The 16,894-nt window shown below is 49.9% G+C and overlaps 1 protein-coding gene across 2 annotated transcripts in view; it reads left to right on the forward strand.

Moving 5' to 3' along the window:
* The window catches only part of UBALD2 (UBA like domain containing 2), a 57,446-nt gene extending 40,851 nt beyond the window's left edge, over positions 1–16,595 (forward strand). For both annotated transcript variants that reach the window (XM_060253546.1, XM_060253547.1), the window contains one exon: positions 14,709–16,595. In XM_060253546.1, the coding sequence (XP_060109529.1) occupies positions 14,709–15,029 (321 nt within the window). In that variant the 3' untranslated portion in view covers positions 15,030–16,595. The remainder of the gene's footprint in view (positions 1–14,708) is intronic.
* Positions 16,596–16,894: the final 299 nt, after the last annotated feature.

A 16,894-nucleotide genomic window follows, 5' to 3' on the forward strand; every position in this document is an offset into this window, starting at 1 on the left:
GGTTGCTTATCCCATTACATATATTGAACCCATCTCCCATTGTCATTGACAGACAATCTCACATTTTGACATACTGCTGTTTCGTTGCTTTCGCATGCTCATGCTACTCAGATCAAAGGTTTGCTCAATTTTGTTAATTTTAGTATTCTGTCATTGTACCATTTTACATTCTAAACCACTGCCTGCCAGATAATTTTACTTCACTGTCATTGGTTCTTAAATCTGTACCATGTTGCATTCTGGGCCACTGCCTACCGTCTATGTATGGCTCTGCTCAGCTATGTATGGCTTTGCTCACTGTGCTGGATTCCTCGTCTGAGGAAGTGTGCTTAAGAGCACACGAAAGCTTACATTCTAAATAAAATGTGGTTGGTCTTAAAGGTGCCACTTGAACTCCTGCTTTGTTCAACTGTTTCAGACCAACACGGCTGCCCGCTTGGATCTATCAATAAGGAAGTGAGCTTTCTATATGTATTTGGGGACAGTTGGTAATGATGTCTCTGAGATAAAAGGATAGCAGCAGGCAAGTCTAGGACTTTCTCAGAAAGTCGAGCCTCGTGCTTGATTAACGATGCAAGCCCAAGATGGTATTTGTCATGTTGGGCTCCATAAAAGAGGCAGTCCTTCACAATGGAAAATATAATGTTGCGAGACAGATATTATTCATTGCAAATGGGGCCTCCCATGAACAATAAAGATCTCAGTTCTTCTGTCTGGTGGAAATGATGCAAATTTTGCACAACTTTGGGTGGTTCATTTTCTAAAGTTATTGTACAAATAAAGTGTGCTTTGGAATTGGGCAATTCAGTTTTTTTAAATCAAGGGTTTTTAAATCAGCCAGTATCATAACGCCCCCTGTATAAATCGATGGTGCAGTCGCATTTGGAATACTGTGTACAATTCTGGTCACCGCACCTCAAAAAGGATATTATAGCATTGGAAAAAGTCCAGAAAGGGCAACTAGAATGATTAAAGGGTTGGAACACCTTCCCTATGAAGAAAGGTTGAAACGCCTGGGGGCTCTTTAGCTTGGAGAAACGTCGACTGTGGGGTGACATGATAGAGGTTTACAAGATTATGCATGGGATGTGGAAAGTAGAGGAAGAAGTACTTTTCTCCCTTTCTCACAATACAAGAACTTGTGGGCATTTGATGAAATTGCTGAGCAGTCGGGTTAAAACTGATAAAAGGAGGTACTTCTTCACCCAAAGGGTGATTAACATGTGGAATTCACTGCCACAGGAGGTGGTGGTGGCTATAAGCATAGCCAGCCTCAAGAGGGGGTTAGATAAAAATATGGAGCAGAGGTCCATCAGTGGCTATTAGCCACAGTGTGTGTGTGTGTGTGTAATTTTTTTGGCCACTGTGTGACACAGTGTTGGACTGGATGGGCCATTGGCCTGATCCAACATGGCTTCTCTTAGACCCATGTCTTAGACCCATGTCTTAGACCCATGTCAGTCTGGTTTCCGGCCGGGCCATGGGACGGAGACGGTGCTGGTCGCCTTAGTGGATGACCTCCAACGGCAACTGGATCGGGGCGGCGTTGCGGTACTGATGCTGTTAGATCTGTCGGCTGCATTTGATACAGTCGACCATCGGTTACTGACGCGCCGCCTCGCCGACATTGGGGTCGAGGGGTTGGCCTTGCAATGGCTTTCCTCCTTTCTCCTAGGTCGGGGACAGAGGGTGGCTATCGGGAGCGAGCGGTCCCGGAGGCGCACACTGGATTGTGGGGTGCCCCAGGGAGCAGTTCTCTCCCCGATGCTGTTTAACATCTATATGCGCCCCCTTGCCCAGATTGCCCGGCGGTTTGGGCTGGGTTGTCATCAATATGCAGATGACACCCAGCTCTATCTACTAATGGATGGCTGGCCCGACCCCGCTCCAGGGAATCTCGACCGGGCATTACAGGCTGTTGCGACATGGCTCAGGCTGAGTGGGCTGAAGTTGAACCCAGCGAAGACAGAGGTCCTATGCGTGGGTCGCGGCGCTCTGGGAAGGGAAATAGCTCTCCCGGCCTTCGATGGTGCGCCATTGAAAGCAGCGCGCCAGGTAAAGAGTCTGGGTGTTTTACTGGAGCCTTCATTATCGATGGAGGCCCAGATAGCAGCCACTGCCAAGTCAGCATTCTTCCATCTGAGGCGGGCAAGGCAGTTGGCCCCTTTCCTTGAGCGCCGGGACCTCGCAACAGTGATCCACGCAACGGTCACCTCAAGACTAGACTACTGTAACGCCCTCTACTTGGGGCTACCTCTGTGCCGGACCCGGAAGTTGCAGCTAGTGCAGAACGCGGCGGCCAGGCTGTTGTTGGGACTCCCGAAACGGGAGCATATATGGCCGGGACTACGTGAACTGCACTGGCTGCCGATTATATACCGGGTCCAGTACAAAGTGTTGGTCGTTACCTTTAAAGCCTTATATGGCCGAGGACCTGCCTACCTGAGGGACCGTCTTTCCCCATATGAACCCCAGAGAGCACTGAGGTCAACGGGGAAAAACCTAATGACTATCCCTGGGCCGAAGGAAGTTAAATATCAGAGCACCAGAATACGGGCCTTTTCGATCGCGGCCCCTACCCTATGGAACCGACTCCCCGAGGAGGTGCGGGCCCTGCGGAGCCTTGAACAGTTCCGCAGGGCCTGCAAGACCATCCTTTTTAAATCAGCATATTCGGACTGCTAAGAAAAATGGTAATTAAAGATCCGCCAATGCGGTCCAAAGATCTATACCGCAGTATAATTGTATCTACTAGACTGGTTTTTAATTTAATGTTTTAATGTTTTATTGTTCTATATTGTAATTCTAATGTTTTATTTATTATGGTGTGTTTTTATGGATTGCTGTTAGCCGCCCTGAGCCTGCCAAGGTGGGGGAGGGCGGGATATAAATGAAATTAATAAATAAATAAATAAATAAAAATTCTCTTATGTTCTTAAGGGTTAATAATATAATCCAAGCTTCAATTAAAGTGTTTTTGTTGTTGTTTATATCTCACTTTTCTTCTTAATGGCTTATCGCATCATTCTCTCCTCTTCTATCCTATCCATAGAACAATCCTCTGAGGACAGATTAGGCTGAGAGATTGTGACGGGCCAAAGGGCACCTACAGAGCTTCCCTGGCAGAGTGGGATTCAGATCTGGTTTGATTTTCTGACCACTATGCAGTCTTGGTTCTGACTGAGTGTTAACCTGTCTATGATATCCTTCAGAGTAATTAGGGTTAAACTCTGGATTACAGAGTGAACTAAGAAGGCTGAGCAGCTAAAACATAAAGCAAAAAACATCTGTTTATTGCTAAGTACACTGTAACTACAGTTTAAAAACATTAGTAGATTGTAGATAAAAACAAAGAGATAATGGATGTCACATCACATCCATTAAGACACTGTAGGCAGCAAAAAAATATAAATTACATGTACAATAGCCGCTAGACAAAAATACAGGTTACATATACAGTAACCACTACCCAATGGAGAGCCAGTTTGGTGTAGTGGTTAAGTGTGCAAACTCTTACCTGGGAGAACCGGGTTTGATTCTCCACTCCTCCACTTGCACCTGCTGGCATGGCCTTGGGTCAGCCATAGCTCTGGCAGAGGTTGTCCTTGAAAGGGCAGCTGCTGTGAGAGTCCTCTCAGCCCCACCCACCTCACAGGGTGTCTGTTGTGGGGGGAGAACCGGGTTTGATTCCCCACTCCTCCACTTGCACCTGCTGGCATGGCCTTGGGTCAGCCGTAGCTCTGGCAGAGGTTGTCCTTGAAAGGGCAGCTGTTGTGAGAGCCCTCTCCAGCCCCACCCACCTCCCAGGGTGTCTGTTGTGGGGGGAGAACCGGGTTTGATTCCCCACTCCTCCACTTGCACCTGCTGGCATGGCCTTGGGTCAGCCATAGCTCTGCAGAGGTTGTCCTTGAAAGGGCAGCTGCTGTGAGAGCCCTCTCCAGCCCCACCCACCTCCCAGGGTGTCTGTTGTGGGGGGAGAACCGAGTTTGATTCCCCACTCCTCCACTTGCACCTGCTGGCATGGTCTTGGGTCAGCCATAGCTCTGGCAGAGGTTGTCCTTGAAAGGGCAGCTGCTGGGAGAGCCCTCTCCAGCCCCACCCACCTTCCAGGGTGTCTGTTGTGGGGGGAGAACCGGGTTTGATTCCCCACTCCTCCACTTGCACCTGCTGGCATGGCCTTGGGTCAGCCATAGCTCTGGCAGAGGTTGTCCTTGAAAGGGCAGCTGCTGGGAGAGCCCTCTCCAGCCCCACCCACCTCCCAGGGTGTCTGTTGTGGGGGGGAGAACCGAGTTTGATTCCCCACTCCTCCACTTGCACCTGCTGGCATGGTCTTGGGTCAGCCATAGCTCTGGCAGAGGTTATCCTTGAAAGGGCAGCTGCTGGGAGAGCCCTCTCCAGCCCCACCCACCTTCCAGGGTGTCTGTTGTGGGGGAGAACCGGGTTTGATTCCCCACTCCTCCACTTGCACTGCTGGCATGGTCTTGGGTCAGCCATAGCTCTGGCAGAGGTTGTCCTTGAAAGGGCAGCTGCTGGGAGAGCCCTCTCCAGCCCCACCCACCTCACAGGGTGTCTGTTGTGGGGGGAGAACCGGGTTTGATTCCCCATTCCTCCACTTGCACCTGCTAGCATGGCCTTGGGTCAGCCATAGCTCTGGCAGAGGTTGTCCTTGAAAGGGCAGCTGCTGTGAGAGCCCTCTCCAGCCCCACCCACCTCCCAGGGTGTCTGTTGTGGGGGGAGAACCGGGTTTGATTCCCCACTCCTCCACTTGCACCTGCTGGCATGGCCTTGGGTCAGCCATAGCTCTGGCAGAGGTTATCCTTGAAAGGGCAGCTGCTGCAAGAGCTCTCTCAGCCCCACCCACCTCACAGGGTGTCTGTTGTGGGGGGGAAGGTAAAGGAGATTGTGAGCCGCTCTGAGACTCTTCGGAGTGGAGGGCGGGATATAAATCCGATATCATCGTCATCTTCAATGTGTTCCAGCCATGAGGACCTTGTTTAGTGGTTTAATAAAATACACTGAAAGTATAAAATATCTGTCCCAGGCAAGGCAGGTTGTGTATGAAATTGCAGCTTGGGCATTAATTTCAGTCCCAAAGTATGCTGTGTTCATGTCAGGACGGGACAGTGGACCACTTGGTGGAATAGTCAGTTGCTCCTGGCATCAGTTAGTCAGAATAGTGCCATGCGGCACCTAAAGCAGGAGAAGCTGGTGTTGTTTGGCATCCCTGCCCTGTAGATTTGCAAGAAACCCTGCAGGGCCCTGATCTCAGTTGGGAGCATGTTCCATCACTTTAGACTTTCCCGCCTTGCACTTTTCGGACTTCTGACACTACCGCACTTTTGCTTTTAGAGCCTCCATAATATAATTAGTAGAATTTTGCACCTTAACACTCTGTATTTACTACTCCGTATTTCTGGGATACAGCAGCACTTTGCCTACCGAGTTTCCATTATCATTAGTCGACACACTGGTATCCACCACAGACGATGACTGGCCTGGGGATTCCAGTGCTCCTGGGGAGGGGAAGGTATGACGGTGGGAGCAGGCAGATCTACAAGCGAAGGAGGCTGAGACAAGAGAGTGCTCGACCACCTTCCAGCCTGCGTCCCATCCCAACGGTGACAGGTAGTGGGACCAGACGAACTTACCCGCCTCCGACACTGGTGTTGTGCAATGCCAGGTCCATTAATAATAAGACCGGTGTCCTTCGAGACTTCCTACTGGAACAGGACACGGACCTGGCTTGCGTGACCGAGACCTGGGTTCGAGATGGGGAGACTGTGGCTCTCTCCCAGATGACCCCCCCGGGTTACTCGGTCCTCCACCAGTCCCGGACTAGCGGGCGGGGGGGAGGAGTGGCATTACTCATACGAGAGGCTTACACCTTTAGGGCTCTCCCGGCCCCGGAGATTCCAGGCATTGAATGTGCCGGCCTGATGTGGGACGTTGGGGAGGGGTTGACGATTTGGCTGGTGTACCGACCGCCTAACGCACCAGCCGCCGCCTTACCATCCCTGGTGGAGGCCGCGGCGGGCTGGGCGTTGGAGTACCCAAGGCTATTGGTCTTGGGTGACTTCAATGTCCACGCCGACGACGCGGCCTCCGACCGGGCGATGGATCTGGTGTCATCCATGGCGACACTAGGACTCTCCCAGGTTGTTACAACGCCCACTCATCAGGCGGGACACATGTTAGACCTGGTCTTCGCGGCGGGAGTACAAGTGAACGATATTGCAATAGAAGCAGTGCCATGGTCGGATCACTTTGCCCTCAAGGCTCGTGTGGATATGTCACCCCAAACCCGTTTGGGCGGAGAGCATATTTTGGCTCGCCCGCGGAGCCTGATGGACCCGGAACGGTTCCTGACGGCTCTACGGGATATCTGGCCCACTGGCGATTCCCTGGAGGCTCTGGTCGAGTCCTGGAATGATGGACTCTCCAGGGCTATCGAGGAGATCGCGCCTAGGCGTCCTCTGCGCCCCCGCCTCAAACCGTCTCCCTGGTTCAACCAGGAATTGCGGCAATTGAAGCGGGACCTCAGACGACTAGAGAGGCAATGGCGGCGTACTCGAGACGAAGCGACCCGAACATCTTATAGAGAGAGTTTGAAGACCTATGAGATGGCAATCAAATCCGCAAAGAAGACATACTTTGCGGCTAAGATTGCGTCCGCAACTTCGCGCCCGGCACAATTGTTCGAAATAATTCGAGACCTGACGACTCTGCCCCAGGGCAGACCAAATTCCGTTGAATTAGAGATAGGCTGTGAGGCTTTTGCGAACTATTTTGCGGACAAGATCGCGTCACTCCGCCACGACCTCCCTGTCGACTTTGAGACAGTTAACGCAACCGAGGCCCCGAGCATGTCTTCGAATTATATCCTGGACGGTTTCAGCCCCCTCAGCCAGGAGGAAGTCGACAGGATTCTCTCATCTGCCCGCCCAACAACTTGCAAATTGGACCCATGCCCTCCTGGCTTATTAAATCTTGCCAGGGGGATCTCAGATATCCTATACGGGATATCATAAACAGATCCCTAACGGAAGGGCTTTTTCCGGCGCCCCTTAAAGAGGCCGTGGTCCGGCCCCTCTTAAAAAAACCATCTTTAGACCCGGCCCAATTGGCACACTATAGGCCGGTCTCAAACCTGCCCTTTTTGGGCAAACTTATTGAGAGGGCAGTGGCGAGGCAGCTACAGACTTTCCTGGAGGACGCTTCCGTCCTTGACCCACTTCAGTCCGGCTTCCGCCCAGGTCACGGGACGGAGACGGTGTTGGTTGCCCTGGTGGATGACCTTCAACGGCATCTGGATCGGGGTGGCTCGGCAGTACTGATGTTGTTGGACCTATCGGCGGCGTTCGATACGGTCGACCATCGGCTGCTGACTTGCCGCCTTGCCGACGCGGGGATTCAGGGGTTGGCCTTGCAGTGGCTTTCCTCCTTCCTTGAAGGTCGGGGACAAAGGGTCGCGATTGGGGGGGAGCTGTCCCAGAGGCGCTCACTTAACTGTGGGGTGCCCCAGGGAGCGGTTCTCTCCCCGATGTTGTTTAACATCTATATGCGACCTCTTGCCCAGATTGCCCGAAGGTATGGGCTGGGGTGTCACCAGTATGCTGATGACACCCAGCTCTATCTACTTATGGACGGCCGACCGGTCTGCGCCCCAGAAAACCTGGACCGGGCACTACAGGCCGTGGCTGAGTGGCTCAGACTGAGTGGACTGACATTGAATCCTGCGAAGACAGAGGTCCTTTGTTTGGGCCGTCGGGGACCGGGAGGGGAAATCCCTCTGCCAGCTTTTGACGGTGTACCGCTGAGGCCAGCGGACAGGGTCAGGAGCCTGGGGGTGCTATTGGAGCCGTCCCTAAAGATGGAGGCTCAGATAGCGGCCACTGCCAAGTCCGCGTTTTTTCATCTTAGACGGGCAAGGCAGTTGGCCCCCTTCCTGGCCCCCGACGACCTAGCAACAGTGATCCATGCCACGGTCACCTCGAGGTTGGATTACTGTAATGCCCTCTACATGGGGCTGCCCCTGTGCCGGACCCGGAAATTGCAGCTAGTGCAGAATGCCGCGGCCCGGCTGTTACTGGGCCTCCCAAGGTGGGGGCACATCCGGCCGGGCCTTCGGGCTCTGCACTGGCTTCCAATAATATACCGAGTCCGGTACAAGGTGCTGGTCATCACCTTTAAAGCCCTATATGACCTGGGACCTGCCTACCTGAGGGACCGTCTCTCCCCACACGTTCCCCAGAGAGCACTGAGGTCTGGCACTCAAAATCTGCTCATCATCCCCGGGCCCAAGGAAGTGCGTCTCAAGGCAACTAGAGACAGGGCCTTTTCCACAATGGCCCCTATGTGGTGGAACCAGCTACCGGAAGAGGCGAGGGCCCTGCGGGACCTTGCTCAGTTCCGCAGGGCCTGTAAGACAGCCCTCTTCCGGTTAGCCTATGCCTGATGAGATAATGTAGCTACCAGATTTTTGTGTTTATACTGTATAGTTTAATGTTTAATTTTAAGGTTTTTTAGGTTTTAATTGTCTGATTTTAGAGGTAATAACTTGCTCTGATTTTACTGTTTTATTGTTTTATTGTTGTTGTAAGCCGCCCTGAGCCACTCGTGGGAAGGGCGGGATAGAAGTCACCAAATAAATAAATAAATAAATAAATCAGACTGGCGCAAGGGCTGAATAGGCCCCGGAGACTACCAACTGGTGTTGTTCGCAAGAGCGCAAGACTCTTTGGGGCACATACGGGGAGAGATGGTCCTGCAGGTGTGCTGGTCCCTAGCCACCTACGGATAAAAGGAAGTACTTCTTCACCCAAAGGGTGATTAACATGTGGAATTCACTGCCACAGGAGGTGGTGGCGGCTACAAGCATAGCCAGCTTCAAGAGGGGGTTAGATAAAAATATGGAGCAGAGGTCCATCAGTGGCTATTAGCCACAGTGTGTGTGTGTGTGTGTAATTTTTTTGGCCACTGTGTGACACAGAGTGTTGGACTGGATGGGCCATTGGCCTGATCCAGCATGGCTTCTCTTACGTTCTTATGTGACACAGAGTGTTGGACTGGATGGGCCACTGGCCTGATTCCAACATGGCTTCTCTTATGTTCTTATGTGACACAGAATGTTGGACTGGATGGGTCATTGGCCTGATCCAACACGACTTCTCTTATGTTCTTATGTGACACAGAATGTTGGACTGGATGGGTCATTGGCCTGATCCAACACGACTTCTCTTATGTTCTTATGTGACACAGAGTGTTGGGCTGGATGGGCCATTGGCCTGATCCAACATGGCTTCTCTTATGTGACACAGAGTGTTGGACTGGATGGGCCACTGGCCTGATCCAACATGGCTTCTCTTATGTTCTTATGTGACACAGAATGTTGGACTGGATGGGCCATTGGCCTGATCTAACATGGCTTCTCTTATGTTCTTATGTTATGTTCTTAAAGGTTAACACCATAACCTTAAACCTGACTCAGTACTTAGCCAGCGACTAGTGCAGATTGCGCGGCTTTAGCTGAATGTGCTTCCGCCCAGACCTGCCGGTTAGCAGGTGCAACCGCTGCATTTTGTACTAGCTGAAGCTTCCCGATTAGATTTTCGGGTAGGCCTGCGTAGAGCAAGTTGCAGTAGCCAAGCCTGGAAGTGACCATTCCATGGATCACTGTCACAAAGTTTCAGGAGGAAAGGTTGCCTGACCAGCCAGAGATGATAAAAAGCTGTCCTGGCAACTTTAGTGACCTGGGCCTCCATAGAAAGGGGGGCCTCCAGTGTCGCTCCTAAACTCCACACCATTAATGCCAGTGGCAGTGCCCCCATCCCCAGCTGGTGGTCGGATTCCTGAACCCATCTCCCTCACAACTCAGGAACGGGACCGCCATATTAATTGGATTAAGTTTCAGCTGGCTTCATTGCAACCAGTCAGCCACAGCCTCTAGAGCCCTTGCCAAAATATCTGGGACTGAGTTCGACTGGCTGTCCACCAACAGATACAATTGGGTGTCATTAGCATACTGGTGACAACCCAACCCAAACCCGAGGATTGCCCCTTTCAGGACAACACATATCATAGTGTAACGTGGCAAGATTGCAGCCACCGCCAAGTCAGCCTTTTTCCATATAAGGCGGGCAAGGCAGTTGGCTCCCTTCCTAGAGCGCCAAGATCTGGCAACGGTACTTCACGCAACGGTCACCTCGAGACTGGATTACTGTAATGCCCTCTACATGGGGCTGCCTCTGTACCGAACCCGGAAGCTGCAGCTGGTGCAGAATGTGGCGGCTAGACTGTTGCTGGGGCTTCCTAAATGGGAGCACATACAGCCTGGACTGCGCGAGCTGCACTGGCTGCCAGTTACATACCGGGTTCGTTACAAAGTGCTGGTCATTACCTTTAAAGCCCTATATGGTCGAGGACCTGTCTACCTTAGGGACCGTCTCTCCCCATATGAACCCCAGAGAGCACTGAGGTCAGCCGGAAAAAACTTGTTGACTACTCCCGGACCGAGAGAGGTGAAGCTGCAATGTACCCGTAACCGGGCCTTCTCCTCTGTAGCCCCGAGCCTATGGAACCAACTTCCAGAGGAAATGCGGGCCCTGCGGGACCTTGAACAATTCCGCAGGGCCTGCAAGACCTTCCTCTTCCGACTAGCTTTCGCTGACGAAGGAAGAAATTGTTAATGATAACCGCCATCCTAAAGAACAGTATTAGCACTTTTATTAACTTAATTAACTAATTTTAAACCTAATCAGAATTTTAATGCTTAAATGTAATTTTGTGTTTTTTGCTTTTTTGTATAATTGAAATTTGTATGATGTTGTTAGCCGCCCTGAGCCTGCCTTGGCGGGGAGGGCGGGATACAAATAAAATTATCTAATCTAATCTAATCTAATCAAGACCCTCTCCCCAAGCTCCATCCTCTGTCCCAAACCATGGAGAAAGGGACAGAGGATTAATCCAAGAAAGCTGGAGCTGTTGTGTATGCTTCCACTGAAAGCCAGAAGTAATCCTAAACAAAATATTTCGTCAACATTTTCTCATACAGACCTGCTCTTGGCTGTTACTCTGTTCGTAGTGTGTGCCCGTGTGTCAACCAAAAGTGAAGGAAATCTAAAGGGAGTCCTAGGAGTGCTGGTATAGTTAACACCTGGATATATGCTGTGGTAGACACATGGGCATGCACTGAAGAGGGCCTTCAGGGCAAAACGTGTTTGGTCTAGAAGAAGAAGAAGAAGATGAAGATATTGGATTTATATCCCGCCCTCCACTCCGAAGAGTCTCAGAGGCTCACAATCTCCTTTACCTTCCTCCCCCACAACAGACACCCTGTGAGGTGGGTGGAGCTGAGAGGGCTCTCCCAGAAGCTGCCCTTTCAAGGACAGAATCTCAGAGCGGCCTACAATCTCCTTTATCTTCCTCCCCCACAACAGACACCCTGAGAGGTGTGTGGAGCTGAGAGGACTCTCCCAGAAGCTGCCCTTTCAAGGACAATCTCAGAGCGGCCTACAATCTCCTTTATCTTCCTCCCCCATAACAGACACCCTGTGAGGTGGGTGGGGCTGGAGAGGGCTCTCACAGCAGCTGCCCTTTCAAGGACAACCTCTGCCAGAGCTATGGCTGACCGAAGCCCATTCTAGCAGCTGCAAGTGGAGGAGTGGGGAATCAAACCTGGTTCTCCCAGATAAGAGTCCACACACTTAACCACTACACCAAACTGGCTCTCTTCACAATGGAATATGTGATCATCATTACTTAAATCTGATAAGAGTTTCTGTCCCGTGACTGTTCCATTGCCTGAGGCGGGGCTTTCACCCAGACTTATCCAGGCCATAGCAGGTGACCGTGACCCTGGCTTTTGGACTGCCAACTATACCTGTGGTCAACCCAGCGGCAAGAGGACTGGCACAGCCTGGCCAGGTAGTGCATGGCTCCTGTACATCATTGAGTGGCCCCTTTAAAGAGATGCCAGCAGCTGGACCACACTGGCCAGGCTGTTAGGTAAATGGAGAACAGGTGAACTATATAAAGGGCCAGGGAGGAGGCTACAAGGGTTCTTCAGACTGCAGCCTTGACAGCCCTGGGGTTTTGACTGGAACCACAGAGGTAGACAGAGAGATCCCCATAGCCATGATAAAACATTGCTAAATATATTGGTAGTGGAAAGAAGATGAAGATGGTATTGGATTTATATCCTGCCCTCCACTCCGAAGAGTCTCAGAGTGGCTCACAATCTCCTTTCCCTTCCTCCCCCACAACAGACACCCTGTGAGGTAGATGAAGAGATTGGATTTATATCCCGCCCTCCACTCCGAAGTATCTCAGAGTGGCTCACAATCTCCTTTACCTTCCTCCCCCACAACAGACACCCTGTGAGGTAGAAGAAGATATTGGATTTATATCCCACCCTCCACTCCGAAGAGTCTCAGAGCGGCTCACAATCTCCTTTCCCTTCCTCCCCCACAACAGACACCCTGTGAGGTGGGTGGGGCTGGAGAGGGCTCTCACAGCAGCTGCCCTTTCAAGGACAACCTCTGCCAGAGCTCTGGCTGATCCAAGGCCATTCCAGCAGGTGCAAGTGGAGGAGTGGGGAATCAAACTCTGTTCTCCCAGATAAGAGTCCGCATACTTAACCACTACACCAGACTGTCTCTCCGAGTGGTTATTGTATATGTAACCAATATTTTGGTCTAGTGACTAGGGTTCAAATCTTGTTAACTTACACTTGAGTTTTCCTGCTGTAGAATCTCCTTCCTCCCTTTACAGGAAACTTTTGTCCATGTGGTTTCCTAGTGATGAGAACAGGTTGGTCCTACTTTCCATGCTGTACCCAGGAAAAGGGGTTATGAGTGGGTTTTTTTGTTTCGTTTTTTTCAACCGCTAGCCCACAGAGGATGCCAGTCTGCAGCCTGCTTCCTGCAGGTCTGTTAAAAGGAAAGCTGCTCAGCTTCCTGCTGTTGGATATGAAGCTCTGATGCTTGGATCAACAACAGGGTTTTCTGAGGAGGCAGTGGAAGATGGCAAGTCGAGCATTTCTCCCACCTTGAACATATGAAGCTGCCTTATACTGAATCAGACCCTGGGTCCATCAAAGTCAGTATTGTCTTCTCAGACTGGCAGCGGCTCTCCAGGGTCTCAAGCTGAGGTTTTTCACACCTATTTGCCTGGACCCTTTTTTGGAGATGCCAGGGATTGAACCTGGGACCTTCTGCTTCCCAAGCAGAGGCTCTACCACTGAGCCACCGTCCCTCCCCTAATATAGTGGCTTCCCTCCCCTTGCCCTTCATATAGTGGCTTCTAGGTAGCTGCTGGCTACTCTTGCACTTCAGGACTCACTGCATGGCACGTTTTCCCTGAGGGTGTCCCCCAGGTTAGCTCACAACAGACATTCCGGAGTTCTGTGTTCCTCAGGTAAACCATGGTCCCAGTTTGGATTGAGATTGTAGGGAGAGGGAGCTTAGACCTCCCCATCGCCATGATTTCTGAGTGGAAGTTTAGTTCTCCCCCCATCACCACCTCCCAACCTGAAACAAGTATGTGGAGTTGAGGTTTGCCCTATTAAGGGGCCCATCAGTACATTGGCACAAATAGTAGTCCCCAATGACCAGACTGGGCATAGATCTGTCGGTTGTAAATCCCTCCAGCCACAAATGTACCTGTATCTGCCTGCAACAAGAGATGGCCTGCTTCTTACTCCCCCTGATTTGGCAAGATGTGGATTTTGGTAGACTGATCTTGTTCTTAAGAACAGCAAACCCTCCGACACCATAGCAAGAAGTTTTTATTGGCGTCATGTGTTTGGGAAGGGGCCTTGAATGGGACAGGACAATCTACACTCCAGGTCACTTAATTGGATTAATTGTCTTTAATACCTCTTGGACATGCTTGGAAACAGCAGTAGAGATGTTGGGTTTCATTTGGGGTGAGGGATGGCTGTCTGTCAGGATCTCCTTCCTTTGGCTGCATCCACACTTTTAAGTTGTTGCCACTGCTTAATGGTAAGCTGCTCAGTACTGAATTTTTCCTTGGGAACAAACCAGTCCAGTTACAAACTGTTGTAATAGCATAGCAGTGTACGGATTTATTGTTTGCAATGTGAGGATGCATCCTTTGTTTTATGGAGTTAATTAATTAATATTTATTTATTTGTTGCCCCCAATGTTCCCTCTAGCCTGCAGTCTTGTGAGCAAAAATTCTACTTTGTGAGCTACTGGCATTAAAGTTATGAGTTACGGCATAAATTTTTGTGCTCTGGGGTCATCCTTCCTGAGCTAAGACAAAAAATGTGTGAGCTGGAGGCTAAAAATCTGTGAGCTAGCTCACGTTAACTCAGCTTAGAAGGTACACTGGTTGACTCCTGTTCCTTTGGCTCATAGTTGTGAGCAGGGCTTTTTTTGAGCAGGAACACAGTCCCAGCTGGCTTGTCAGGGGACATGACCTAATATGCAAATGAGTTCCTGCTGGGTTTTTTTTACCCAAAAAAGCCCTGTACTTGTAACTCTGAGAACATTTAGAGGCCTTCAGAAACCTCTCACTGAACTAGAACGGTGGTTGTCATTTTTCTTTAAGGGATTGTACAAGAGTGGTTGACTGCTAAAGCTTAAGCTAAACAAAGCCAAGTTGGAAACTGTTACATTAATATTATGCTGACCAGGGGATATGCTCAGAGTTATAATCCTGGCATATGTTTTCTTCTCCTCTTCCAGATGTGCACACCCAGCAATACCCCAGCTACACCTCCTAACTTTCCGGATGCTCTTGCTATGTTTTCCAAGCTTCGGACTTCCGAGAATCTCCAGAGTAGCAACAGCCCCATCACATCCATGGCCTGTTCTCCTCCGGGTAGCTTCAGTCCCTTCTGGGCTTCTTCGCCTCCCAACCATCAACCAGCCTGGATACCTCCTTCATCACCCACTAGTCACAACCTCCACCATCACCTCCACCATCAGCAGCCCATGTGGCCTCCTGTGTCTCAGCAGGGTGCCCCCCAGCAGAAAGCGATGGCGGCAATGGATGGCCAGAGATAAGACTTAACATTTTAGAATGGGGGAGAAGTTAGGGGGAATGCTGATATTGCAGATCCAGGGAGGGCACTGGGGAAGGGGCGGGGCGGGTATTTTTTTCCTGAAGATCGCACTGGAATATTTTATAGTTGTGAGGATTTTTCCATTTTTGTTTTTTTGTTTTTTTAAACTGTGGGGATGTCGTCCCACATTCCCTGTGGTCCTCTCTTCCTCTCCTCCCCCACCTCCTTCAGGAGAGTTAATAACTGATCTTTTCTCTCTCTTTTTTTTTTAAAAGAAAAAAAAATTATATAACTATAATATATAAATATATAAATATATCTAATGTATATACATCACAAATGAAAGCAACGGAATTGCAAAGATCCAGGTGGGATTCCGAGAACACTGCTTGGAAGAAAATGGCTCTATTGGATTTGGTCAGGGTGGTTTGTGTGTGGAGGGGGCAGGGCTCAAGCCGATTCCCACCCCCACCCCCCACCTCCAGCCACTGCCTTTGTTGCCCTCCTTTTTTTCTTTTTTCTTTTTTTTTTTTTTAACTTTGGCTCCCAATTTTGGGGAGATTGCCTGTAGCAACTGAAATCATTGAGGGATCTTTGAAAGCCTCTTGCTGAAGGAAACCACACGCCTCAGATTGTGGCTGCCTCTGCAATATATATAAAGGCCAGGAGTAATGTGGGGAGAAATGCCTGGTGAAGCAGAGGTACTTCAAAGAACTTGCTGAGCAGCGGCAAAACTTGCTGAAGGACCCCCAGCTCCCACCCTGCATCCTGACTGGCAACAGATCGGTTCCGTGAGGGTCATGTGTGGGTCCATAGAGCTTTCCTGTAGCTTACAAAAGGAGCCTGACAAAGAAATAGTGAAATACGGTAGAAATGTCTCTGCGGTTAGGCATATTGTTGGGACTCTCGTCTTTAAGCAGCATGTGGAGTTCTGGACATCATGATGTACGTGCAAGGGAGTGCGAGCTCACAGCCCTACCCCCTTGAAGGATTGTGAGGGGGTTGTCATTGCAGACGTGCACTCTGAATAAATTATTTTGACACCAAGCTCCTGCCTCTGCATGGGCAGATCAATAACAGGAATGTGAGACGGGGTTGTTTTGGGTGCTCTTTCGTTGGGTTTAAACCCTCTTCCCAGTTCTGGCCTGTTGGAACTTTTTTGATGGCTGCAGCAGATGTGCCTCAAATAGCCTAAATTAGCTACATTTTGTACTTTACCGTGGAATTACGTCTCTTCCTCCTCCTCTCTTCCTTGCCCTCCTTTTTGTTTATGGGAATGTCCCCCCGCCCCTTCAACTCAAGTTGTTTCCCTTTAAAAAGGACGATGTTTAAGCAATTGGGGAGGCTGAGCAGGAAGACGTCATTGTAACTTCAGAACGATACATCAGTGCACATCAACCTCCCCAGAAGATAGATCTTTCGGAGGAGGGCTCCCTGTGCTCCCTTACATCCAATGGAGGAGCTGTGGCTTTTTAAAAAAAAGTTTTAAAATCAGAATCTTGCTTAAACAGGTTGAAGGTTTTTTTTATTAATTTAAAAATTAAAAAAAAAATCACTTTTTTAAAAATTCTGGTACTTGTCTTTTTTTCTCTTGCTGTGCTGTTGTATATTTTAAATCTAGTGAAATCTAGTGGATACAAATGCTAGAAATAAGAACTGAATATTAAGGCAAATACAGAAGCCTGTAAACGTCAAATCAATTCCCAAATACCTGCTGACGTAAAATGGGGCGACTTACTTTCTCTCCATCTAGGAATCTGTTCTTTTCTCTTTATTTTTCCTCTTCCCTAAATCGTACATTATTTGGTGGCCCATGCAAAAAGTAAAATGAATTAAATCAGCTCATCAATTGTTATCTGCGTTGAT

Source organism: Heteronotia binoei, chromosome 13 (genome assembly GCF_032191835.1).
Source record: "Heteronotia binoei isolate CCM8104 ecotype False Entrance Well chromosome 13, APGP_CSIRO_Hbin_v1, whole genome shotgun sequence".
NCBI classification, from domain to species: domain Eukaryota; kingdom Metazoa; phylum Chordata; class Lepidosauria; order Squamata; family Gekkonidae; genus Heteronotia; species Heteronotia binoei.